At 37.6% G+C, this 27,308-nt stretch overlaps 1 protein-coding gene across 7 annotated transcripts in view; it reads left to right on the top strand.

Moving 5' to 3' along the window:
- The window catches only part of EYA1 (EYA transcriptional coactivator and phosphatase 1), a 160,174-nt gene that overhangs the window by 56,167 nt on the left and 76,699 nt on the right, over positions 1-27,308 (top strand). For all 7 annotated transcript variants that reach the window (XM_040626132.1, XM_040626131.1, XM_008710789.2 and 4 more), the window contains 2 exons: positions 24,881-25,020; positions 26,360-26,443. In XM_040626132.1, the coding sequence (XP_040482066.1) occupies positions 24,881-25,020; positions 26,360-26,443 (224 nt within the window). The remainder of the gene's footprint in view (positions 1-24,880; positions 25,021-26,359; positions 26,444-27,308) is intronic.

The following is a 27,308-nucleotide window of genomic DNA, read 5'->3' as shown; positions in this document are numbered from 1 at the left end:
AGCACTTTCTAAAAAATACCAGTTTAGGTATATCAGAAAAGTTAGTCTCTGAAACATGCCATTATTTTAAGTGAATTTTATTAACCCAAGGGGTGCCATGTGCAAGAGTGGGCAGGACTAAGCACAGAGCTATTTCATGTAGGAAACCACGCAAAATTATGATTTTCAAAATGTCTGTATGATTTTAAGATTGAATGATCTATTTTAGATTTTATTCGAATAAGTGTTTCGTGTTTCAGGCCATCATTTCAATTTCAGTATCTTTATGGCTATAGAATAGGAATGAATTGAACAAGGAAGAAAATAATATTTTTCAGGTTTCTTATATTTACCACTTCCCACTAAAATAAATGTATGGATCAGCCTTCCTTATGTAGTTAGAAGTGGAAAGTTCAGTGAGTTTCCACATTAAAAGGAAATGTGGATTACTTGAGAAATTTAAGGAGAATTAATCTGGTTTGGGGGTTTTGGTTTGTTTGTTTACATTTGCAGTATGACTGTGGATTCCGGCTAAGTCTTTCGGTGTTAATTTTCCTTTCTTACTAGTCACATATAAGATGGCAGTCTTGTCTTTGATGAAAAGGAAGTTTTGAATGATAGAGCCCATAAAATAATTGAAGAATTAGAAGGAATGATTCATAACGTATAACCTAATGTTTTTGTTTTATGATAAAAATAGAAAATGGTTAAAATAGTCTATTTTGTTGAAATAAATTCAGATATTTTTCTTTTAATAGTCTATTAGGTTTAAAGTCATTATTTTCTACATTGGAAAATTAGACTCTAGTTATGATCTGATTTTATGTATGGCCCGGTTTCTGCCTTTCAGTTTCAAGGAATTATACGGTACAGGATGAATACACAGCGTATGTGGCTCTCCTCCCGTGCTTTATTAGATCTGTTCTTATAGTGTTTGTGGAATTGTTATGTCACAATGAATCTATAAAGATAATCTTGCAAGGATTTTTCAGGCCAAACATCTAGGGACTCATGATTTGGTATTGTGCATTTTTAAAGTTATGAAGAATAGCTATCTTTTAAGTCTATGGTTTTACGCAGTATTACTGACAAACATATACCTCCTCATGAATCTTAAGTTAAAAAATTATTTTAATGTGTTTACAATAAAATATTGAAAGCTATAGTCTCATTTGGTTAGATATGTATAATACATTTAAAATAACAAAACTTGAACAGAAAGTTTAATCCTAAAATTTTAATTCATTTTAAAAACTAAAAACAGCACCTTTTTTGTTTTTTATTGAGATACAATTGATATTTAACATTAGTTTCAGGTGTACATAATTGATATTTGTATGTATTGTGAAATGATCACCACAGTAAGTCTAGTTAATATCCACTAACATATGTAGTTGCAGATTTTTTCTCTTGTAACGAGAGCTTTTAAGATCTACTCTTAGCAATTTAAGTCCTTTGCATCCATTATACAGTGGCTAACTGAGCATAATAAAAAAAATAAAATAAAATAAAACAATAAAGATAAAAAAATTAAAAAAAAAAATTTTTAAATGTTTTTTGGAGCACCTAGGTGACTCAGTCACTTAAGTGTCCGACTCTTGATTTTAGCTCAGGTCTTGATCTCAGTCAGGGTCGTGGGATTGAGCCCTGCATCAGGCTCCATGCTCAGCGGGGGAGTCTGCTGGAGATTCTGCCTCTCCCTTTGCCCCCCCCCCCGGCTCTCTCTCAAATAATTAAATAAATAAATCTTTATAAAATAAAAGGAGTTTATCTATCTTAATAAAAGTTACATTATCTAGGAATAAGTAACTATTCATCTACCTTGGAAATATGGTGAGGTTTATCTGGTTATTTAGTAACATTGTAATTTGCTTATTGGCCTCACGACAATCATACCTACTTTTCAGCTAACAATGCTAGCCTCCCACCTCCCCATTTTGGCCATCTTGGTTGCTTCTAATTTTGGCAATTATAAATCTATAAGTGCTTAGCTTTTTTGTTTAGACATAAGTTTTCAAATCATTTGGGTGGTAAATACCTAGCAGTGTGATCACCGAATTGTATTGTAAGAGTATGTTTAGTTTTATAAAGAATTGCCAAATTGTCTTCCAAAGTGCTATCCCATTTTGTGATCCAGTAAGCAATGAATGAGAGTATTCTTGCTCCACAACCTTGTCAGCATTTAGTGTTGTCAGTATCTCAGCTTTTGGCCAATCTAATAGGTGTGTAGCACTGCCTAGTTGTTTTAATTTGCATTTCCTTAATGAAATATTATGTTGAGTAGGTTTTCATATCCTTATTTGCTCTGTATATCTTCTTTGGTAAGGTGCCTGTGCAAATCTTGTGCCCACTTTTTAATGAGCTTGTTTTCTTATAGTTGAGTTTTAAGAGTTTTTGTGTATTTTGGATACAAGTCCTTTATCAGATAAGTTTTGCAAATACTTTTCCCCAGTCTATGGCTTGTCTTTTTAATCTCTTAACAGTATCTTTCAAAGAGCAGAAGTTTTTAATTTGAATGAAGTCATCTTAGCAGTTTTTCTCTTTCATGGGATATGCTTTTGGTTTCTTATCTAGAAACTCGTTGCCAAGCCCACGGTCACCTAGGTTTTTTCCTATGTAATGATCTAAAAGTTTCGTAGTTTTGCCATTTCAGTTTAGGTCTCTGATCCTTTTTGAGTTAATTTTTGTGAAAAGTGTAAGTCAGTTTCTAGATTCCTCTTTATTTATTTGTTTGCACGTGGATGCCTCGTTTTTGTAGCACCATTTGTCAAAAAGCCTATCTTTTGCTCCATTGAATTACCTTTATTTCTTTGTCAAATATCAGTTGGCTAACTTTGCGTGGGTCTATTTCTGGGCTCTCTGTTCTCTTTCATTGATCTATTTGTCTATTCTTTTCCTAATATCACATTGTCTTGATTTTTGTAACTTTGTGTAATAAGGATTTAAGTTGGGTAGTATCACTCCTCTGACTGTTCTTCAGTATTGTGTTGGCTATTCTGGGTCTTTTGTCTTTCCGCATAAACTTTAGAGTCCGCTTGTCAGTAATGCACCAAGTAACTTTCTTGGATTTGGTTTAGAATTACATCGAATCTATAGATCAAGTTGGGAAGAACAGAAAATATTGAATCTTGACAATATTGAATCTTCCTGTCCATGTACATGGAATATCTCTCCATTAATTTATTTTTTTCATCAGAGTCCTATAGTTTTCCTCACATCGATTTTATACATATTTTTTTAGATGTCTCTTTCTTTTTTGATGCTAATTAAATCATGTAGTGTTTTTAATTCAAATTCCAATTGCTCATTGCTGGTATCTAGAAAAGCAATTGACTTTTGTATATTATCCTTGTATCCCGAAACTTTGCTATAATCACTTATTAGTTCCAGAACTTTTTCATGTTGATTCTTTGGTATTGTTTTATTTATTTATTTTTTCACTTAGACAGTTATGTCATGTGTGAACAAAGACAGATTTATGTCTTTCTTCCTACTCTGAATATCTTTGCCTTTTCTTATCTTACTGCATTAGCCAGGACTTTCAGTACAGTGTTGAACAGGAGTGGTGAGGAGACATCCATGTCTTGTTCCCGTGATCTTAGGGAGAAAACGTCTGGCTTCTCACCATTAAGTGTGATGTTAGCTACATGGTCTTTGTAGATATTGTTTTTATCAACTGGAGGAAGTTTTTCCCCTGTCCCTAGTTTGCTGAGATTTGTATCATGAATGGGTGTTGGATTGTGTCCAGTGCTTTTTCTATATCTGTTGATATGATCATATGATTTGCCTTCCTTAGCCTGCTGATGTGATGAATCACATTAATTGATTTTCAAATGTGGAACCAGCTTTTCCTACCTGGAATAAACCCTATTTGGTCATGGTGTATAAATCTTTTTGTACATTGTTGGATTCAGTTTTGCTAATATTTTAAGAATCTTTGCATCTATGTTCATGAAATATATTGGTCTGTGGTTTTCATTTCTTATGTCTTTGTCTGGTTTTGGTATCAGGGTAATAGTGACCTCATAGACTAATTTAGGAAATGTTTTTTTCTGCTTCTATTTTCTGGAACAGATTGTAAAGAATTTGCATCATTTATTTCCTAAATATTTGGTAGAATTCACCAGAGAACCCATTTAGGCCTAGTGCTTTCTGTTTTGGAAGGTTAATTATTGATTAAATTTCTTTAATAGATATAAGCCTATTCAGATTATCTGTTTCTCCTGTGTGCGTAGATTGTCTTTCAACAATGGTTCATACCATCTACGTTATATAATTGGTGGACATAGAGTTATTCATAATATTCCTTTATTATCCATTTAATGTCCATGGGATTGCTAGTGATGGCCTTTTTCACTTCTGATATTAATGATTGTGTCTTCATTTTTCTTTTTTTTTCCCTTGGTTAGCCTAGCTGGAGCTTTATCAATTTTATTGATCTTTTTAGGAGCCAACTTTCCATTTCATTGATTTTTCTTTATCGTTTTCCTGTTTTCAATTTCATTGACTTCAATGATTTTTATTATTTCTTCTGCTTTCTTTTGATTTAACTTGGTCTTCTTTTTCTAGTTTCCTAAGGCTTGTAGCTTAGATTGTTGATTTTAAGCCTTTCTTCCCTTCTAATACATGCAGTATTGCTTTTGTTGCATCCCACAAAATTTAATGTTTCTATTTATTTTTACTTAGTTCAAAATATTTTTATTTCCATTATCATCAAAATCCTCCCTTTTGAAGAGCTATAAATTTATAAACATTGTATTGGAGAAAAATATAGAGACTTGACATACAGTATGTATTATTTGTGACAGCTGCCCAGTTATTCACATCTTCCCAATTAAATGTCTTTCTGTTGTTAGAGAATGTGTTTAGTAAATACAAATTCCATTATCTATAAGAGAAAATTTTGATCAGAGTCAACTCTTTTTTTATTCAATTCGAAGACTTGTAAGACAATATCACAGTTAAATCCATGGTTACTTTAAATTTTAAATGATGGGTTTTATTTTAAATTTCTTTTAAATTTCTTTTTTAAGAATAATTCTTTACAAAGTAAGTGGTTTTCTCTTATGTTCAAAAACACAGAGGTAAGAAAAAAAAGAAAAAGGCATTTTAGAATGTTTTCCTTTTGTGATAATATCTGAATCACATATTATCTCTTAGCCACTGACGTGATGAATATGTTATTTTCTTATATTAAACACTAAAATTTTAAGGCATATTATTAGCAAAATAATCAAATACATTTTTTCAAAAAAGTGATAAAAATGATTTAACCACCACTTGAGAGTAATTGTCATGAAGAAATTTTCTAAACTAACTTTCTTAGGAGAGTACTTAAGCCATTCTTTTAAAAATATTTTTCTTTATCGCATGATTTCTCTGTGCATGATCAAAATATGAACTTATCTGTAACTCATTTACTGTGCTTAAGAATTTGGCTTGAACACGTATTTTTTGGTCAAAATCTCTTAGAACATTTCATAATAATTATGACAGCTATCATAATAATAATATATAGTAAAAATGTAATTGATGTTTTTAGAGCTTTACATTACATGTAATCTTATACCCATGAGGCATAGGTACTATCTGTCCCCATTTTACAGATGAGAAAAATGAGGTACATAGCTCTTAAATGCTCAACGAATAATAAGTATTACTGAGTTAATCGAGAATTTTGAGACCAAATTTTTGTGAAAGGGCTAGTCACCTATAACATTGTATTTTTAAAATACGACAAAGCCATCAGAGAGAAAAGAGTAAATAAATGGTAAATAAAACATTTTAGGTGAAATGCAAAATAAGGCTAGTTATTTGTTCATTAGGAATGAGTTTTAGCACGGATGGTATAGAAAAGTCAGGTTTTCAAAGGATTCGTTCATTGGAATTCTTACCAAAAAGGTAGACGTTGAAATCTACCTTTTCATGCTCTGACTGCATGCAGACGATTTACTGGGTAAGGTGATGTACGGGAATCTTGCCAATATTGAATTTCAAGTGACAGAGGAAAAATCAGTATAAGAGGGAATTCAATATGCATGGGAAACCATTTGTTCCCTCTGCTTCTTTGATCCTTGCCAAGGCACACGAAAGTAGAGCAAAGCGCCTGCAAACCGGGAACATTCTTGTGCAAAGTTGCAGGGGAACTCTGAGCTCTCACAGGAATTCAGTGTGACAGGATGAAAAACTAAACTGCCGGCCCTCTGCCTTATAAATGCAGGAGATTTGGGCCACATCTATACTACCGAACACGCCTACATCTGTCCACTGTAGAAATGACCCGGAGGTTTGTGACAGCCTGCATCATGACTCCTGCTTTTGCCGAGTGAGCGATTCTGAAAATCTTTAGGCCATCCTTGCTCATTTTCACTGATGCCTTGTGGACTTTGGAGAAGTTTGCAATTTGTTCAGCTCAAAAATAAACTCTTTTACTGAAACAGTTTTAACTGACATTCTGGAAACATTTGTCAGCAAAACAAATATTTGTGTCTAAAATAGTCAGGCTATTAAGATGTGAGAAAACAAAACAGATGCTTGTTTGGGGTTGTTGGGTTTGTTTGTCTTGATGGCATTTGCTTGCTTGCTTTTTTTCCCCCCCACCCCAGAGGAAACAGTGTTAACCTTGATGAGATTATAAAATTCTTGAAAATAAAGTTCACTTTTTGTTTTATATCGTTGGGAATGTCATAAAAATGAGTTGCCTTATCTTTGAGTTTGGACTGTGTTTCCAAGAAGTGATAAATTCAGTGTTTAGAATTTTGCCGCTTTGTGCCTCATTACTGGTTAAAGTCAATTTTAGTATATGTGGATTCAAATATGTAATTCTTTCTTCTATTTATACTTAACATATGATTCGTATATAAATACCCAAAATAAGAAAGCATATATAATTGAGCTAGTTAAATTCGTTTACTATCCCTCCCAAACATTTATTACTTTATCTTCTTTTGTAGCTAATTGATTCCTTGTTTCTGTAAAGCATTAAGCGTCCTGTGGGACCAACACAAATCAATGTAATAAGTTTCCCTGTTTAAGTTGGAGGACATCAGCATTTACTGATACAATTTTTTAACTAGAGATGGTTGCGAAAAGAACACACAAAGTTATCTGTGCATACCATCCCTCCACCTCATTTAATTTGGATTGAACGATTTAGTGGATAAGTTTTGGGTTAACTTTTATTTATTTTCTGGGGGGGGAGTAATTTTATTTTATTTATTTTTATTGAAATATTATTAATACACAATGTTACATGAGTTTCAGGTGTACAACATAGTAAACTGACAGGTCTCTATGTTATGCTGTGCTCCCCACAAGTGTAGCCACCATTTGCCACCGTCTACCACTATCACAGTACCACTGACTATATTCCCTATGCTGTACCTTTCAGCCCCATGATTTATTTGGATTAACTTTTATTTTTTATTTTTTTGGGATTAACTTTTAAATCATGGTAGGATTGATGGATTGATGGCTATTGATTTTAGTCCTAGTTTGATAGCCAAAAATTTAAGTTTAATGAATTTTTTAAATTTACTAAAGAAGAACATAAGAGCATGGGACAAAATTATAAAAGTATAGAGGCGTTTACAGAGAAGAATAAAATTCCCTTAATCTTTTGTAGCCAGTTTTTTTCAGCTGAGTCCCTTGTGTATCTTTCCAGGGACACCCGTTGCTTAATATAAACTTATACAAAGCACCTGCCCCTGGACATTTTTTTTTCCACATTCAAGTATGTATACTTTATTTTTCTTTTTCCTTAAAGATAATAGAAAACTATACATACTGTTCTATTTCCTACTTTTCTACTTAACAATATACAGAGAAAAATGAGTAGGTATTTTTGATGTGGATTTTATATGCAAGTATAATAATAGCTGATTTTTTTGAGTACACATCACATGCCAGGTGTTTTTCTAAGCGCTGTTCATGCATGAACTTAGTTCATTCCCACTCAGCTGCAGGAGATAGGTAGTGTTATCATTATCCCCATTTCACAGATGGAGAAGCTAAGGACAGAAGTCCACGACAGCATGAGGATTTAACCTCTAGAACCTTGACTACAAACATGAATTCTTAATTAGGCAAGCATGCTGGTTCTAGAAACCGCTGTGCCTGAAGTTTCAAATAAGCAAAATAATGGAAATGTAAACAAAGAGGCAGTAACGATCTGGTGTTCATTTTCTTAAATTATTCAAAGAACTCAACAAAGGCATGTTTTAGCAGGTAGTCAGTTAAATACGTGTTAAATAATTTGAATAGGCTCTCTTTGCTCGTAAGTTTATCTTGTAGTATTTCCTGAATTAGGATAAGTTTATAGACGTCTTGGATAATCCAACAACCAACTGCACACTTTTCCTGAATGTGCACTCTCCCCACTCCCTCTTTATCCTATTCAATAACTACCTGTCAGGGACCTGCTTAGAGAACAATTTTTCATGACATCTCTACCATCGCCTGTCCTTCCCTGAGGACCTGGTTCTCTACATTTCCAAGTTCTTTTTTCTTTTCTTTTTTCTTTATTTCTCCACTTGCATCTCATGGTTGATGAGCACTGAGGGTAGGGGCGACGCTATTCTGTATCAAGGAAAAGGGAAGCCATCCATCTTAAAGGGTAAGTAGACGTCTGAATCTAGTACAGTCACCTTCTAATACTTTTGAAAGTATTTATATGACCCCTCCAGAAATTTTATCAAGTACTTCTTCATAAAATTAAAACTGCATTTTCTTTAGTACCGTTAGTTAAGACAGATTTTACTGTTGTTCACTTTTATGTAAGTGCTGATAGGTGAGTACAGTTTTGTAATGTTTTACGTTGTGTATGTGCAGTATTCCCCTGGATTATTGATTGACTTGATAATCATGGATTGATTTAGCAATCACATCTGCCATTGTTTCTGTGGAAAATAGCTTCTGGGTTCCAAGCAACTGATTTAAAACTACGTAAAACAGGGGCACCTGGGTGGCTCATTGGTTAAGCGTCCCACTCTTGTTTACGGCTCAGGTCTTCGTCTCAGGGCTGTGCGATCAATCCCCAGCGCAGGCTCCCCACTGGGGGTAAAGCCTGCTTGGGATTCTCTCTCTCCCTCTGCCCCTCCCCCTGCACCCCCTGCTCTCAAGCACTCTCTCTCTCTCTCTCTCTCTCAAAAAAAATATGGAAAACATAGCTGATTTATAAAGTGACAACTCTCTTGTCTCTACAAATCCACTTGAGCAACCGTAGCGTGGAGCAGCTGGGCAACAGGGAATTTTAAAGTTAGAAGGGACCTTACAGGTTCTTTTGCTGAAGGACCTTCACCTTCCTGATTTATGGATGAGGAATCCAGAAGTATGACATTTTTCCAAAGCAGCACAGCCTGTCATCGGCAGCATCCCTTAATGGCACTCTGGATCGGCAGCGTCGGGAGGCAGGCAGCACTCCTGTCTGAGAAACATGGGGACAGAGAGCCTTTAATGAGTTCCAAAGAAGGATCAGTTAGGGAGGCAAATGTTAGGTTTAAAGTTAGCAGGATTCCTGTACTAGAGGACTTTCCTGATGCTTTGATACAGTAATATCCTCCGAGAGCTGAATATAATATCCAGTGCTTCCCAATCATACTTGGCTGGGAACCACTCTCCACCACCCCCCCCCCACCCCCACAGGGGATGTCTATGAACTTGGGCACCACACTGCCTCACAATATAATTAAGAAAAAAGGAGTGGAGGCTAAGGATTTGGGGTTGGGCTAACCTGGATCTGAATCCTGGTTCTATTATTTACTCTGGGCGGGTCACTTAGCGCTTCAGCGTATCAGTTTTCCATTAAATGAGGATAATACTGCTCACGTGCATGGGATGAATGTGAGGATGACATTATGTAAGTGGCCAGCAAAGTGACGGACGCCCACGGGGCCCTCAAGTGTTCCTTTCTTCCATATGCGTGTTTAGCAGATATATATAAAAGCTTACGGTGGGCCAGGCCCTGTGCTTGGCCCAGGGGATACAGAGGGGACAAGAAGGGCGAGATCCCTGGCAATAGGAAGCCAGTGTGTTTTCTTCCCTCTTGAAGATTGTTACTGTGGCACATTGTGCATTGTGGTTGTTTCAGATGCGGAAGCCCCCGAGTGTGGTTCACCTTCACGTAGTGTGACTGGCAGAGCTTTAAACCGGAGGTTGAAATGTGTGAGGATGGATGACAGAAGTTTCTGTGAGGTTGTCCACAGAGTACTGGACACCATGGCTGTACTCCAGGGTGATAACGCTCTCTCTATACTAGACATTGACTTAGGAATTAATTTACCGGGGAGACCCCAATCAGTGATAGTGTGAAAAGGAAGTAATGGTTATAGAATATAGATAGAGAAGTCAAAGCAATTCTCTAAAATTAGTTCAAATAATATTTATCAATCTCTGAATTCTGGTTAATCCTATAACACTAGCCAAGAAGTCTACTTGTGTTTATTTTACAAGTTTCTATGGGAGAGTTCTACAGCTGATAAAGTTGTTAAGATTCCTTTATTTTAAGTCTTCTCCTCTTTGATAAGGTAATATTCGCTGAGAATATAAGATAATATAATATATGTAATATATAATAATTTATTCAAGACCTTGCTGAGCTTTTGGGGGTTTGTTTGTTTGGCCCAGACAGTGACAATTCCCACTTAAAAAATCTCCCAGTATAAGATTATCATGGTTACCCTCTGTGGCATGTAATTTTGAAGTCTTGATGGCCTGTTACTTCGTAGGTCTATAAGAATCCCAAGCAGCTTTTTGAGAACTATCATGAGCCTTCCCTTGTGGCTGTGAACGTCCACATGGGAATCTTCCCTGATGAGGTCCCTTCATTTTTGTTAGAGAATATCCTTTCTCTTCTCAGCACAGGTAACTTAGTAAGGTGTATTGGTCTCCACTCAACTGAGCAACCAAGAATAGCTCAACTTCAAGTAACTCATGAGTATAACCTTCTACCTCATTGCTTCTTAACAATCAAGGAGACACTCACTTCTGTCACCTACCAGAAGGGCACATAATGCCTCATTTTTCTAGATGTTTTCAAGTTTACCCTTAGAGTAAACAAGGTACCCCACCCCAGTGCTCTGCAATCTAAGTACTGAGTTGGCCCTATGGAGTCTAGTATGGTCCGCCTGAGAAGTCAGAATTGTATGAAACCTGCTGTTTTATTCACAATGAGGGCATGTTCCTGGCATCCCACAACATCCTCTCAGTGAGCAGTCTTGTGAAGCATTTCTGTCTCATCTCTGTGGTAGAAATCCCTATGTTTCTGTAGAAAAATTGATATGTCTCATTATATGCACCCCTGAGTCATAGAACTCTATGATTTTGACTGCAGACCTGAGGACAAGCAGACCTGTGCTGATCACTCTGTCTCCTGGCTTTAGTTTACCTTTCCCACTTCAATGTTTTGTTTTGTTTTTTTTCTAATGTATTTGTTCATTTTTTAAAAAATTGCTGAATAGGTATTGTATACATATTTGGTGTGTTATCTTAAACCCATTTTAGAGAGAGGTAGGATATAAATTATCCAGAAAATACAATTAAGAATAAAATGTCTTATTCAACAAGAACAAGAGTGAGAAAATAGATTTACCTTATCCACTCCATATTCAGGAAGCACTTATTTTCTAAATTTTACATTATAACTCTGTTTTTAGACGTCACCATTTTGGTTAATATGTACACAAAAACCTCTCCAAGATTCTCATAATTAAAGCCTCTCAAGAGCACACACCTGCCCATCTTCTCTTTGCTCAAAGCCAAACTTCTGTGTCTAATAGGCTTCTTATTTTTTTTAATCCAGCTAATTTATATAGAAAAGCATGTTGCCAATTACAAAATGGCTCCTGAACGTAAGAATTCACTTTCTCTACCACTGACATTGTTTTCCACTTGTGCAGTTTATTTTCTTTTCCATGCCTGATGACATTTTAAATGTTCTCCCTTTAAGTATTCTAAGAATATTCTTTCTGTGGAGTCTCTTTGCTTTCCAGTTTCCCATTTAATGTTTTCCCTAAAGCATCTGTTTTAGTACATTTGTTCATCTAATTACCTCCCTTGACTCACTTTTAATATTGATAAAGGTTATCGAGGAAGCACATTTCTCTTAAGACTTATTCCTTAATCTTGCTATTAAATTTCATTACCCTGTTCCCTAATTGAAGGAAAGGCAGAAAGCACAGTTTCTTCTACTTTCAAATATGAATGAGGGTTTGAAGATGTTCTTCAACATTCTATCAGCTATTCATTGAGCAACTCTTCATTACAAAGTTGTCTTAGGTTCTGCAGGGATACAGGGAGCAAGAGGGTTATTCCCTATCCTCAAGGAGCATTTATGAGAGTAGCCAAACCTAATAAGTGTTGTATTTAAAAAATGCCCATGCTAGAAGAAACAGCAAAGTGTTCCGGAAGAATAGAAGAACAGAGATTTCTTATATAAAGTATTTGGAGAAAAAACCTAACAAAAGGGGTGAAATTTATCCTCAGCACTGAAAGATGTAAATGGGTGAGGGACAGAGGATAGAGATGGGATATTTATTCAGGGCTGGAGAAATGGACCCTTTTAAATGGGCTCATCAGTGCTATCACTTCTGTCAGAACAAACTTAAACTATATATAAATTTCACCAAAGAGTGAAAGCCTTTTTAAGCTGAAAAGATCACTTTGCGATCATCTTTATGAGTAAGATAACTGAGCCCAGAGAGATGAGTTTGAACAACTCACTCCCCATCACAACACTAACATGTAGGATAATTCTATAAATTCTATAAATTACAAGTTACCAAGCCTGTTCAGATCCTACACTTTGAATTTGTGGGTTATGCTGTCTGCTACAATGAAATGTTAACTATTCAATTTTCCATGTTCGGTAAGTTAAGGAGGATGTGGAAATGGACCAAAGTTTGCAAGATCCATCCCCCCCATAGGTGGGTTATTTTCCCGAACATTGAAAGGGAAGAGGTCATATATTTAGAGTCCGTACAGGTTCCATCATCCATGCCACTAAGCCTTTGTTCCAGGCAGCTCCCCTCTGCCCCCAAACCTCCCCAGGCAGGGGCCCATCAGTGACTGTGTCATCTGTCTTTGTCCTCATTACTGCGAAGCAAGGGGTCTGGCTTGGGGAAGTGACAAGCTCTCTGAGAAAAGTCAAGACTGGTTCAGTCAGGACTGTGAAGCAGGAGAAGGCAGATGGAGAGAGAGAAATAATCTCGGAGCCTAGAGGAAGCCCTGTTCAATCCACCCCTCTACTTGTCAACCGTAATGTGGTCTCTTCCTGTGAAGGGTAAGGTCTACTCCTAGTTCTGCACTGCATGAAATAAGTTGAACCCAAAAGATAGGACCAGGAACCAGTGTGCCCAAGTTCCCCTCCTGTCAGCTCCTTCCGGAATGAGCATGAAGGCACACTGATAAGTACTTAACTGTGACACGTTCTTTAAGGGAATGGTGGAATAGAATTTTGCATGAAGGATTGTCCGTGATCACGTGCAACTTGTGAACCAGGGGTGTTCCACGTGTGGGTGGTTAGCTCATTCAACAATGAATGTTTATGGAGCCTCTGGTATATTCCAGGCACTGTTCTAGACACAAGGTACTCGGCAGTGAACAAAATAAAATCTGCGCCCTCAAGGAGTTTATATTCTATCAGAGCACACAGACCACGAGTCAACGTAAAATGCCGCTGGTAGTCAGAAGTGCCTGGAAGGATGAAGCGGTTTGTAAAATAGATAGAATTAGGGCAGATAAACTATTTCAGAGGAGTAGTCTGGCAGGGTGACGTTTTAGCAGAGACCCAAAATTACTGAGTATAGAGCCACCTCTGAGTCTGGGGGAAGAGTGTTCTGGGAAAGGAAACAGGAGTTCCCAGGTCTGGAGGCGGGACTGCGCTTGGTGGATGGAGCAGCGACAGGAAGGTCAGTGTCGCTGGAGCCCGCTGGGGTGGGGAGTGGGGGTGGGTGGGGAGGTAAGATGCCAGATCAGAGCAGGCACGTGGGCATGGGGGAAGACTTTGGATTTTTTGTTTGTTTGCGAAGTGTTTAAGCATGAAAGTGACATGATGTCATTACATTTAAAAAAGAATCTGTCTGATTGTTGGACCCAGAATAAGCAAGGCGAGAAGGTGCACGGTGGTCATTCAGGAGATGGTTCTGGTGGCCCTGGAAGAGGGAACTTGGCTGGGCTCGGGTGCTAGGGGTGGAGGTGGTGAACATGGTCAGACTTTAGAAAGACTGGAAAGTAGAGCTGTCAGGATTTGTTCATAGATTGAAGAGTAACAAGAGAGGAATCATGAATGACACCACAGTTCTGGGCCCAAACAGCTAAAAAAGTGCATTTGCCACTTATTAATATGGGGAAATGGCAGGAAGTGAAGGCATCGTTGGAGATATCAGGATTTCTGTTGAGCACGTGTTAAGTTTGCGATGTCTGTTAGAAATCCAGGGGGAAATGGCAGTTAAATTGTTAGATGCATAAGTCTGTTGTCCATAGGATAACTTAGGACGTAAATTTGTGAGTCATCACAAATGCCATTTAAAACTTCAGTGCCTGGATGAGTTGACCAGGGCAGCAAGAGTAAACGCAAAAAATGAGAGAGCCATGCACAGAGCCTGGCCTTACAACCAAGCATGATTTGTTTCAAAGATTTGTTTTTAAAGCTGTCTATAAAGACCTTTTCAAAGGTTTCCAACTTCATTGCCCTTTTATTGGGAAATAAAATCAAGTGGCTGAGCGAATGTGCGCACGTACACGTGCTCCGTTGTGAGCAGTTGTCTGCGGTATTGCCTTCTGACACGGGAGAATTCGAGCAGGAAGTTTAGGCCACCACTGGAATTTCTCTAGAGGTTTGAGAATAATAGGAATTTCAGTTTTCAACTCTGAGGAGGTCTGAGTATACAGGTTGATTCCAGGCGGCCTTCCCCCTGACGGCCTTACAGGAGAAGAGAATCTGTTTTACAAAATGTCGTCAGAGGGCTGGAGGTGAGCCTGAGAAGGAATGTTCATCAGATTCAGTTAGTAGAGGTCACTGTAAGTCCAGGAAATCTAAGCGCTCAGTGTGAAGGGCCTACCTGCCGCTTTTCCATTGGACCTTTTACCTAAATTCCTAATTTTCCTGTGTAGCAAACAGCATGGCTTGACAATGGCGGGGCATTTGAATTTTTCTTAGGAAGACAGCTTAGCTCATCACCTAGTGTCACTGGTGTGCTTGCCTGCTGGTGTAATTTGTGATTGTGTCCTCCAGATTCAGTGAACTTCAAAGAGCCCGGTAAGAAAGTGTCCCCAAGGCCACACAGCTGGAGTAGTGCCCGACCTACAGCAGTTTCGTTAGGCTGAGTGCCTGCCGAGAGCCGTTCCGCTAGAGATGAGAGCACAAAATCACTCCCAAGGTGTTTCTACCAACCCAAGGAGACTGTAATCTATTTTGCATGTCAAGTTACTGTGTTCATGAGAAAAACAGAACCTTATTTGCATATGCAAGGTAGATATATTTTGATATCATGGTTGCTGGGCTCCCTTACCAGCTGGGATAGGGTCTTTTAAAAAGTACATATGAAATTCCTTTCCTATTTATTATCAATTCCAAAAGAATAAGCACCTTGTTTGGACCTTGTTCTCCAATTAGTTTGGCAGCATGTTTCACTTATTATCTTTATCACGATGTTAACATTTAAGGTTTGCAGCAATGTTGAAGAAGGAATATCACCCAGAGAAGTAAGGTGACAGTCACTTAAATCTCATAGTCATAATGGAGTCACTTACTTGAATCTCATATTAGCACGCCATTTCCCTAATGAATACAATTGTATACTCCCACAAGTCAAATCTGTTTTATAGTTTTATGGAAACACCTCCATTATTGTTTCTTTTTTAAATTTAATTTATGTTCAATTAATTAACAAAAATATTATTGGTTTCAGAGGTAGAGTTCAGTGATTCATCATTTGCATATAACACCCCGTGCTCATTTCATCATGTGCCCTCCTTAATGCCCATTACCCAGTTACCCCATCCTGCCACCCCACTCCCCTCCAGCAACCCTCAGTTTGTTTGCTATGGTTGAGTCTCTTATGGTTAGTCTCCCTCTCTGTTTTCATCTTGCTTTATTTTTCCCTTCCTTCCTCTATTCTCCTCTGTTTTGTTTCTTAAATTCCACATATGAGTGAAATCATGTAATTGTCATTAGAGAAAGACACTTAGCATAATACCCTCTAGTTCCATCCATGTCATTACAAATGGCAAGATTTCATTTCTTTTGATGGCTGAGTAATATTCCAGTGTGTGTGTGTGTGTGTGTGTGTGTGTGTGTGTGTGTGTATCTCACATCTTTTTTATCCATTTACCTGTTGATGGACATCTGAGCTCTTTCCATAGTTTGGCTGTTGTGGACATTGCTGCTATAAACATTGGGGTGCAAGTGCCCCTTTCGGTCACTACATTTGTATCTTTGGGGTAAATACCTACTAGTGCAATTGCGGGTCATAGGGTAGCTCTATTCTTAACTTTTTGAGGAACCTCCATACTGTTTTCCACAGTGGCTGTACCAGCTTGCATGCCCACCAACAGTGTAGGAGGGTTCCCCTTTCTCTGCATCCTCGCCAACATCTGTCATTTCCTGACTTGTTAATTTTAGCCGTTCTGACTGGTGTGAGGTGGTATCTCATTGTGGTTTTGATTTGTATTTTCCCTGATGCCGAGTGGTGTTGAGCATTTTTTCGTGTGTCTTTTGGCCATTTGGATGTCTTCTTTGGAGAAATACTTATTCATGTCTTCTGCCAATTTTGTGAGTGGATTATTTGTTCTTTGGGTGTTGAGTTTGATAAGTTCTTTATAAATTTTGGATGCTAACCCTTTATCTGATAAAACATTTGCAAATAACTTGTCCCATTCTGTAGATTGTGTTTTGGTTTTGTCCACTGTTTGTTTCCTTTGCTGCGCAAAAGCCTTTTATCTTGATGAAGTCCCGATAGCTCATTTTTGCCATCGTGCCCTTTTATTAACATTTTGTCCGTGGTGGTTTTTGTGCAACAATGGCAGAGTTAAGTCATTGCAACTGACCATATGTCTCACAAAGCCTAAGGTATTTTACTCTCTGACTTAAAAAAAAACAACTGCTGACCTTTGTATTAGAGTATATAGACAGAAAAAAATTGTGGGCAAGTTGGCTCCATGCCTCTCTGGGTACCTACGTGATCTGTACCCCACTATCCCACCAGTGGGTTTCACTACCTTTGCACCTCACAGTGTAGCCATTTGAGAGAGGATTTCTGGGCAATTTTTGAGTATATGTGGTTTTTTACTTTGTGCACTGATTGCAGAACCCATCATTGGCATAAGATGCAATTCCATATTTACCTTAAAGTAATCAAACTTCCTTCATAGAATAGTTTTTTCCCTCCTAGGAAAACCAATTGTAAAAATTATGGAGAGAAATAAACCCAATGGTGGTTTATGATTCTTTTGGCCGGTAGCATCAAACTCGAGGCACCTACCTCCCATGGGGAGTGCCAGGGTAATCAGAATAACCTTTTCTTGTGGCATCAGAATTACTCTCTCTGCATTCTGTCTCTCAAAATTAATCTGATTTTTGGGGCGCCTGGGTGGCACAGCGGTTAAACGTCTGCCTTCGGCTCAGGGCGTGATCCCGGCGTTCTGGGATCGAGCCCCACATCAGGCTCCTCCCCTATGAGCCTGCTTCTTCCTCTCCCACTCCCCCTGCTTGTGTTCCCTCTCTCACTGGCTGTCTCTATCTCTGTCAAATAAATAAATAAATTCTTTAAAAAAAAATCAATCTGATTTTGGCTTGATGCATCCCTTTTGAGAGGATTTTTGCATATACGGATGTTGATGTTGAGAGTCTCAAAGTTTGGGGGTACCACACTGTCAGCGGCTGTCTGGCATCTTCACACTCACCCTGTGCAACTGTCCGTATACTTGAAATCTGGAGTCTCAAACATGACAATATCTGCTTTTAGGAAAGTACAACACCCGATTCTTTTTATCTGAGCCCCTGTAGCAGCAAGTAGAGTATAACTATGGATTGCCATGCCTCCTGTCCATTAACTTCAGGTAATCTTTATAAGGATTTCTCACAAAGCTCTGCACTTCCTTTTGTAATTGCTATGTCTTAGCGTAGATTCAGGGTCTAGCCAGAGATAGTAGCTTCCCTGGCCTCAACCCAAGTATCATTATATATGTGGCAAGAGCTTCCTGTCCACACGGAGTCTGGTTACTTGATTCTGTTTCAGGGGAGTAGTCTTTCACCTCAGTTAAACTTAGAAATGAGTAAGGAGAGCTTCCGTCCTCCCAAAGCACGGAGAAGGGAGCTTGCAGGAACCCTGGATTCTACTTCCTTTACAACTACCACTGGCATATTATAGTCCCAGGAGTGTAAAGTTAGATCAAAAGTTCTCTGCTCCACTTAGAATAAATGTGAACGCTTATCCCTAAATCTTCAAGGAGTCAACCAGGCCAACAGGCCGTGATTTATGTAGTGCAGGACTACATAAAAATAAAAAACTTCTGGGAAGGAAAACATAATTTAGGGAAATAACAGCATAATTTGAGGATTTGAGGAACTATCAGGAATGGAAAAGTGTCTGCAAATATGAAAAAGAGGTTAAAACTTTAATATTAATCAGTAAAGAAATATTTAAAAATTGCAAAGGATTTGGGTAGTTCATAAACAGAAATATAATTTTCAAGCTGATATCTGTATCTCCAACATGTCCTAATTAAAATCACTATTCTACACATAATAAAATAGCAAGGACTTCTTTAAAACAATGATAACCATTGTGTGGTCTAACTGACACAATTTAAACTGATACAATCCTTTTGAAAACTATTTGGCGATGTGTATAAGAAAGTAGCTAACAGATCCTGGGAAGGCATGAGAAATAAAACCAGATAAGGGATTTGGACTGGGTACGGTAGGCAGTAAACCCTGATGGATTCTGAGGGTTGGAGTTGCCATGCTATTTTGTGTAGATTAGTCTGAAGGTGACTATTTAAGAGGGAAAGACTAAAAGCTAACAGCTAGGAAGATGTGATAAATATTGTACATTACAGATAATAGAACTTTAACACTTAATCATCTAGGCTGTGTTTTCACTTTGACAGACCAGGAGTCTAAAAACCATGGAGGAAACGTCCCTAAGACTCAAATAGGAGTTATGAGCTCAGCTCAGAGGGGCTAGAGGTGCCAAGAGGAACTAAATGGAATCTTCTGAGTTCCAGTTCTGTTTTTCTTTTCAGTATTGAAGGATTTATGGAACTCTTCAGTAATACTTACAAATGTAGAATGTTAATGATCTTATGTAGATTTTAATATTTTATGATTGAATATGTAAACATTAATGTTTAAATAAGCTTTAAAAATAATTACAGCTATTTCTCATTTTTAAATATTTTGACTAGCTAGTAGGAATAATTAGGTAATCTTCATAGACTTAATAGAGCAAAAGCCAAACTTGAGAAACACTCATTCTTTCAATCATCAGTTTTTTCTAATGTGTACTTGGCACTCTGGACTCTTACTGCACTCTCAGAATATAAAATGACCACCACCAGCTTCTGTCCTCCAAGAGCTAGAGTGATGGACATTTGCTCAAAATAACCCAAGTTATTATCCACCGTGAACATAAATGATTGCAAAAATTGTATGACCCTACGATAAAGATAACTGTAAATGCAAACCAGGGACTCAGATTTAGATAGAAAATTCACGAAGAAGATACTTGATTTGTAGGGGTTCATAGGAATTTCACAGACAGATCGGGGGAGGGGTGGTACGTATGAAGAAAAAGCATTCTAAGAAAGGGGAACAGCATGTTCAAAGTCATGAAACAACCTGGCATGTTCAGAGAAGTCAGATAATTAGGTGTGACTGTCTGAAGGGTAAACTATGGAGGGGAGAGAGATGTTGGACTTGGTGGGACTTATTGTTTCAAGGCAGCTACACAGAGTGCTATTGCCATGCACTGGTTCTAACTACCTTTACATGTCTATTGGTTTTATTTTCTCATTTATTCCAATTTTACAGATGATGAAACTGACTCATAGAAAAGGTAAATAACTTACCCAAAGTCATACTTCAAATAAGCAGTGGGATTGTGATTTGAAACATACCAGTTGAGTCCACAGCTCATTGTCCTAAAATCTAGACTGTCCCTGTTCTACATTAGAAGTTGGGAGCACTGAAGAGTTTTAAAGTTTTCTGTGATGGTGGTGTAGACAGTCATTGAAAGATTGTGGGTAGTAATCTTGAAAATAGCCTGTTGCAACAATCCAAGCAGAGATGATGAGAGCCTAAATTTAGAACAAAAGTATTAAGAAGGTAAAAGACCTAAAACTAAGTCTTAATTTGATGGAGCTAATGAGGAATTTCTGGCTTGCAAAACTGGGTAGATGTTGGTACCACAAGTAGACTCAGTAAGAGAGAAGGAGGATGATCCATTTTGGGACTTTAGTTGTGGTGCCCGTGGAATATTCAGAGAGTGAGGTCTAACAAACAGTGGGATATTCAGGTCAACAGATCCGGAGGCTTTAGAATCATCAACCTGGAAGTTATTGTTGAAATCCCTCTTACAAATACTACAAACTGCCGAGAGCTTGTAGTGAGAGAAGAGGACCATAGAGAAAATTTTCCCATACTGCTGCTCAAGATATAGTCCACCAACTGGCTGCCTATCCACTAATTGTTGATTAATAGTCCAAATAACATGAGCATTTGCTTCACAATATAATCAACTGCATCACTAAGCACACTGTGTACTTTAACTTTTCTTTTTAATATTAGCAAGACTTTTGATGAAGGAAGCATTGCATTAATTAACATCCTGATATAAGCTCCTTAGTTTGTCCCAGGTCAATTTGATTATCACTAAAACAAAAACACTAACATTTAAACTTTGGGTAGAGGGAGAGGCCTCTAAAGAGACAGAAGTAATAGGGTGAGTGGTAGGATGAGAAGCAGAAGGGAAGTCAAGTTACTCTAATGGGACGCAGTTTAGAGGAGCCAGTGGTCAGCACAGTCACAGAGAAGTGAAATAAGATTAAGAACTAAAATATAATTATTGAATTTGGCCATTATAGGGTCTTCGGTAACACGTTGGGAGTTTTAACCCCTGTTTACTCTCCTACCTTCTGCTGTCTCATTTTTATCCCACCAGTCCACCTCGTAAGTACTCCTCAAATGCCATGTGCACCAAAGACCTTAAATTGACTCTAAATCTCCAAGTACTCTTGGATTCAGTTTTCACTTTACCTTATCTCTTGGCCGATCCGAAGTTATTGATCACTCTGTCCTTCCTGGCATATCTTTCCTCTACAGCACACTAACCTTGGTTTTCCTCCTCATGCCCCACCCATTTACTCTGCCTGTCCCTTCTACTCACCCTCCATGTCCTTCATTATACCCATTTCTTTAATTACATTACGTATGGCATCAATTTCCAAACCTAAACCCAGCCCACATTGCTTTCCTGAGCTTCAGAGCAGTCTAACAGCCTACTGGACATCATGAATACACCAGACTCTTCAAGTTCAGTATATCCAAAGCTGAAGGTGAATTCTCATCTGTATACTTCCCCATAATCCTTTCTTCCTAAATCCCATGCCTTATGCCTTATACCTTCATCTTCCCTGTTGTTAAACCACTGACATAAACGTCATCCTTGACTTCCTGCTTCCTCCTTCTTTCCCTCTCAGTGACACTTCAAATCTGTAGCTCTCTCTATCTCTACTACCTGCTTGGGCTACCAGCAGCCCTCACTGAATTATCCCCCTGGCTGGTCGCTGCTTCTCAGTCTTGACTTGCCGCCGGCACCCACACCACACTGGAGCTAGAATTATCTATCTAAGGAGTAAATTTGACTTCATCCCTCCGTTCTTGAATCCTTTGCCTGCCACTCCAGCCTCATCTCTGTCCTCTTCCTCTGTAGAGTCAGGGCAGATTGATTTTTTTTTTTTAAATCTTTGACATTCTCTCTCTCTCTCTCTCTCTCTCTCTCTCTTTCTCCACCTTCACACATGCTCATGTGCCTGCCTGGAGAACATTTATATTCCATTTTTTACTGGTAACTTTGTCCTCCATCTTCAGGAAGCTTTTCTAATCCTGTAAATCTAAGTTATGTGGACTTGCTCTGTGGTTTCCCAGCACTCTACCTTTCTCATGCCATTACCCTTTCTATACTGTTTTCTAATCTCTTATTTTTGTTCATAAATCAGTGACTTCCTCTCTGAATTTTAAGCTCCAAGAAGACTATATTTGTATGGTACATTATTATACTTAAAGCTCCTGGTACGGTGCCTGAAATAGTATGGGCATGCAGTCATTGTTAATTAATGAAATAAATGCTCTTCTGAGTATTTTCACATTATCTCAGTGGGGGTAAAGTTGAATAATTTGGAAAGGATTTTAATGAAACATGAGATGTCAGTGGATTAGAAGATTAAATTATTTGTTGTGTTGTTTTACACTAATAGAAGGAAGGAGAATAGAGTCAGGAAAACTGGTTAGTAGAGTAGAAGTGTTTAATCCCACCTCATAGAACAAAGAGGAAGAGATTTTTTAAAAAATCTAGCTTGCATCATTTAACTTTTATCTTCCTTTTAATAAGTTGAGGCCTATAAAGGTGTGTGTGTGTGTGTTTTAATATTTAGAGGTATCAGATTGTCCATATTTTAGGGCTTTTTTTCCACCTGGAAAAATTTTAGATAAGATAATTTAAAAATCTACCTGTATACTTTGCTCATTGAACTTAGTTTCTTTGGGGACAGGCTTACAGAAGTGAGTAATCAGTTTAATTATCACTTTTATTTAAAAAAAAAAGATGGAATATATATTTAAAGATTTAATTGGGTTTCAACACAAGGATAAAGAAATATACACCAAGAACTAAAAGGAATGGGTAATCCATAGGAGGAAATCTAGGGTAAGAAACCCTCAGTGAGATGAACTACTTGGAGGACAAAATTCACCCTAAACTAGCTGGAAGTCAAAGCAAAAGACGTAATGTGATAAGATACATTACTTAACATCATTTAGCTTCTTGTCAAATATGAACTTCAAAAGGTGGAGAGCTCACAATTCAAGATGGACTTTGCAGTCAAGTACTTGAAGTATGAGTCAAAAGATGCCAGTTTGCCAGTTGCAAAGTAAATGCTGTTTTGAAACTGGTAAAGATATAGACATGTGTTCTGTCTCCGATGGTGGCTATCCAGGTTTGCACAGAGATCTAGTTGCGGAATTTTTAAAGAGAAAGGAGGTCAAGACTTTTTCTTCAAAATACAGCTCTGAATTCACTGAGCTCCTTTGAAAATATGTATTTCTTTGGAGTTCCTAATTCCCTATGAAACATGGAAGGCAGATGCTTGGTTTGGAACATTTTGAGGAGAGGATGCCAGAGTCATCTGCCTCTGCAAGAAAAGGATCAAATGTGGATTTGGAGAATATGAAACTGACCAGCCAGCACTGTATTCTACAGTGTATAGTTCTACAAGTTGGGGTAGCTCAAAAATGCATCCTACGGAACTACATAAGCTGACATAGTGAGTGGAGCTGTTTTGGACTTTCTGGCCATAATTAACTAATAGGCTTGTAAGTTATCATGGTGGTTTCTGGGTACAAGGACCACATGACAGGTGTATATGAGGAAGTTTGCTGTCTTGTTTCCTATGGCAGAGGAAGGACATGCAAAATCTCATCTAACAGTGATAGGAATATGTTTAGATTTTAAAGTTAAACAGGAGGTATAAGATTGTTCCATGTGATTTAGAAATGGAATTTACTCTATCGGAGTCCATTCCTATCCACCCAAACTCCTAAGGCTTAAGCCTTAAACTTGGAGGTAATACTGTGGCTGGCCTTCTGGGTACAGTTGAGGATCATAGTATATTAACGAAAGCTACCAGATAGTCACCTGTCCTCAATACTTTTCTGTTTGGTGAAATGTAGTATCAACAATATCTCAATGAGAATTATCATTCCTTATACCAGCTTGAGAGATTCCAACCCATATGTAGTAGAGAAATCTGGCAAAGAGTTTGGGGAGGTAGAAATTGTCTGACGCATGAACTGGAGAAAAGAAGAAACTATAAGGGGTTTTGTTCATCTTGGAAGCAGGGTAAGAGTCCCCCCACCCCAACTCCACAATCCCTACTCAGCCATTCCTCTAGATGGTTGGAGGTGGTTCTTTATTTTGTAGGTTCTATACAATTATTTCTGTGATTTCTCTGAGTTACCCAAGTGAGCAATTTTAATGTGTTGTCTGTTTGGGATTTTTGGCTCAGAGACTAAGATACAGTAAGAATCTGTGATGACTGCTGTACAGAATATGGGTATTACCCATATATCTGTTCTTCCTTATCTTGCCACTCCCTCGTTCTCACATAAAATGAGGGAGAAAAAGGAGATTTTGAAATATTCAAAGAAGAATCTGCCTGGTGATTCATTTTTTCCTGCCCCAGAGTTGATTTTTCTTTTCTTTTTGTGAACCAGAAGCCTTTTCATAAGCACAAGAGTGGCTGGTAATGCACATGAGTGAACCCTTGTCTCAGTATGACCAGGCACTGTTTGCGGAATGAAAGAAAGACACATACTCTGGAAGTGGGGATGGAGGAGCTTTGTCTCCTCATGGAGAACCACAGAGAAAAACTAGGCAGCTTCCTACAGCCTGCTATCTTCCACTATCAATTAAATTTTATCCATTTCTAATCACACTTTCTTTCAAAAGAATGGATTCTTGGAATCAAATATCTCATAAATTATTTATCAATGGAAGTGAACAGTAATGAAAATGAACAGAATGAAATGTGTTTTACTCTTCAAACTTCCCCATGAATTGAAACAAGGTTGATCTTGACACCATGGTAATAGAACCAAAAGATGAAAGACTTTCCTATATTTCTACAGAGTACGGTACAATCCACAGCCCATCAACACCCATTAAAGACTCAGATTCGGATCGATTGCGTCGAGGTTCAGATGGGAAGTCACGTGGACGGGGCCGAAGAAACAATAATCCTTCACCTCCCCCGGATTCTGATCTCGAGGTATGTCATTGCCAATGCCCTAGTAAATAACAAGGTATCTTGGTAATTAAGGGTGGTTCTATACATCTGCAATGTAAATGGCCATCATAAGATGCCCAAATACTTTCATTACTGCTTTCTTCTCTATATCGTAAGTAAATTATTTTTTTTTCTTTTTCATATTACTTGTAGGTAAAAATAATTACATCTGTTTTCTCTGCCATTTTAATTACATGTAAAACATCTGGTTAGTTCTCTCTAATGTAGTAAATTATATAATTTGCTTGAACAAAATTCGCTTATACTGGTCTATATCATTGCCGTTTTAATTAAGTAAGTGTACTAAAAACGCTTACTAAAATCCACTTTGAAAATTAAAGACACACACATATATATCAAGAAACGAAAACTGAGATGTTCTAAACTGAAATAGTAGTCATCTTATGAGACCTGTTTTGGTGGAGTTTAAAAGCAGGAGGGATAAATAAAACCTTGAAGGGTAGATTTCACAGCCTTGAATCCACTGCAATTAAGTTCCTGGGTTTTGCCCAGTGAAATCTGAGGGTGAAAAACATGATTATTTTGGCTGGAAAGATGGAAATTTCCCAGCAGAACCTATGTGTATGAATATATACTGGTATGAGTGGAAGGGAAAGAGGGGACAAGTAGGCTTGGGAGGCCTCTGTGGTATCTCAAAGGTATTTTTGAAGTGAATTCCTTTAAATCCGATTCCAAATACCCCAAGTGTGTCAAGAGCATATGTGATGTGTCTGTTTAAGTTGTTAACTATCTACAATCTGAAGAAAACCAGGCAGGAGTCGTACGTAACGCATCCATGTGATAACAGTTCAAAGGTAATATAAGGTGAAGAGATGATGTGAAGTTTTAGGTTTTATGTACAGTTTTTTAGTACTTCGATTAAAAAATAAAACATAAGGTTCACTATTTAAACACTTCTTAATAGCAGAGAGGAGAGGTAAGACAAACAGAAAGAGTTTTAATTGATTGGCCCCTCTCTGTCTCAAGAAGTTATATACAGACTAGTTTTAGCTCATTGTTCATTTTTTCAGAATAGTGAACTGAGAATCTACTTCAGAAGTTGAAAGGACGTATATTATTATTTCTTGCCCATGTTTGTACTGATGTCACTAATGTAATTATCTTCCTGTACCTCACCTGAGGCTCTACTCTGGAGAAAAGCTGGGGGATACTCTTTGGAACAGTTGTATTTTAAAAACATAGTAAATTCAGATTTTTCTTTTGTCTTCTATTTCAAGGCTGCTTATTTATGTTGAAGTTAACTGAGTACCAGGTTTCCCAACCAAGGGAAAGACATATTAATTCCGTTCTTCCTTCGTAGAGGGTGTTCATCTGGGACTTGGATGAGACAATCATCGTTTTCCATTCCTTGCTTACTGGGTCCTACGCCAACAGATATGGGAGGGTGAGTACCAGAGACATCAGTTCTTAATTTCTTTAGAGTAAATATGCCTCGAACTGAGTTTTTTGTCCAGATGGGAATGTGGTTTAACTTTAAATAATAAATCTAAAGTAGGAAAGGGAATAAAACTTAATTTATTGATATAGTCAAATATATATATATGTAAGGCAAAAACATATAAATGAACAAAAGGAGGGTTTTTTTTTAGGCCTTAAAAATGAGATAAACTTTATGCAATTAAATTCATTCTTATTTCAGACCCTGATGAATGCAAGTGTTTGGATACTATTCTAGGATAAAATATTAACATATAGGAGACATAGAATGATACTTGGTATTTTTTATTTGCGCCATTCTTTTACTTTTTCTATTCACAACATATTCAGTGGAGCAAGTATTGTACATGTTATTGTCATCAGGGATTAGCAGTATCAGTATTTATTTTCAGAACACCGATTATGAATGTCTTTATAAATCCCTTTGCCATGCGGCTAAATTTATGTGAATGGTATCTAAAATTAGGCCTCTGGATGGCAATTGGACAAATACCTCCATGTTTGAGTTGTTACAATACTTACCTTGTGTGGTAGATAAAAAAGAATATTAGGGACTATCTCCTATGAGTAGAAATTCAGCCTTAATATTCTGCTTTTGGGCTTCTCAAAAACCTTGGAAATTCTTTTTGATCTATTCCTTGGGGGTTTCATAAAATTTTCCCACACAAAAAACGTGTTATTTAAAGTGGCTATAGGTAATTTCTGAAGTTATCCTATGAATATGGTATTTTTCATTTTTTTAATCTTTAAAGAAATCATAAGTCTTACATCATTGAAGCTATTGGTTCAGAGCCGTGGAACTCAATTCTGTG

This window comes from Ursus maritimus, unplaced genomic scaffold (assembly GCF_017311325.1).
Source record: "Ursus maritimus isolate PB19 unplaced genomic scaffold, ASM1731132v1 scaffold_9, whole genome shotgun sequence".
Lineage (NCBI taxonomy): Eukaryota > Metazoa > Chordata > Mammalia > Carnivora > Ursidae > Ursus > Ursus maritimus.
This window is presented reverse-complemented; position numbering and strand designations above follow the sequence as displayed.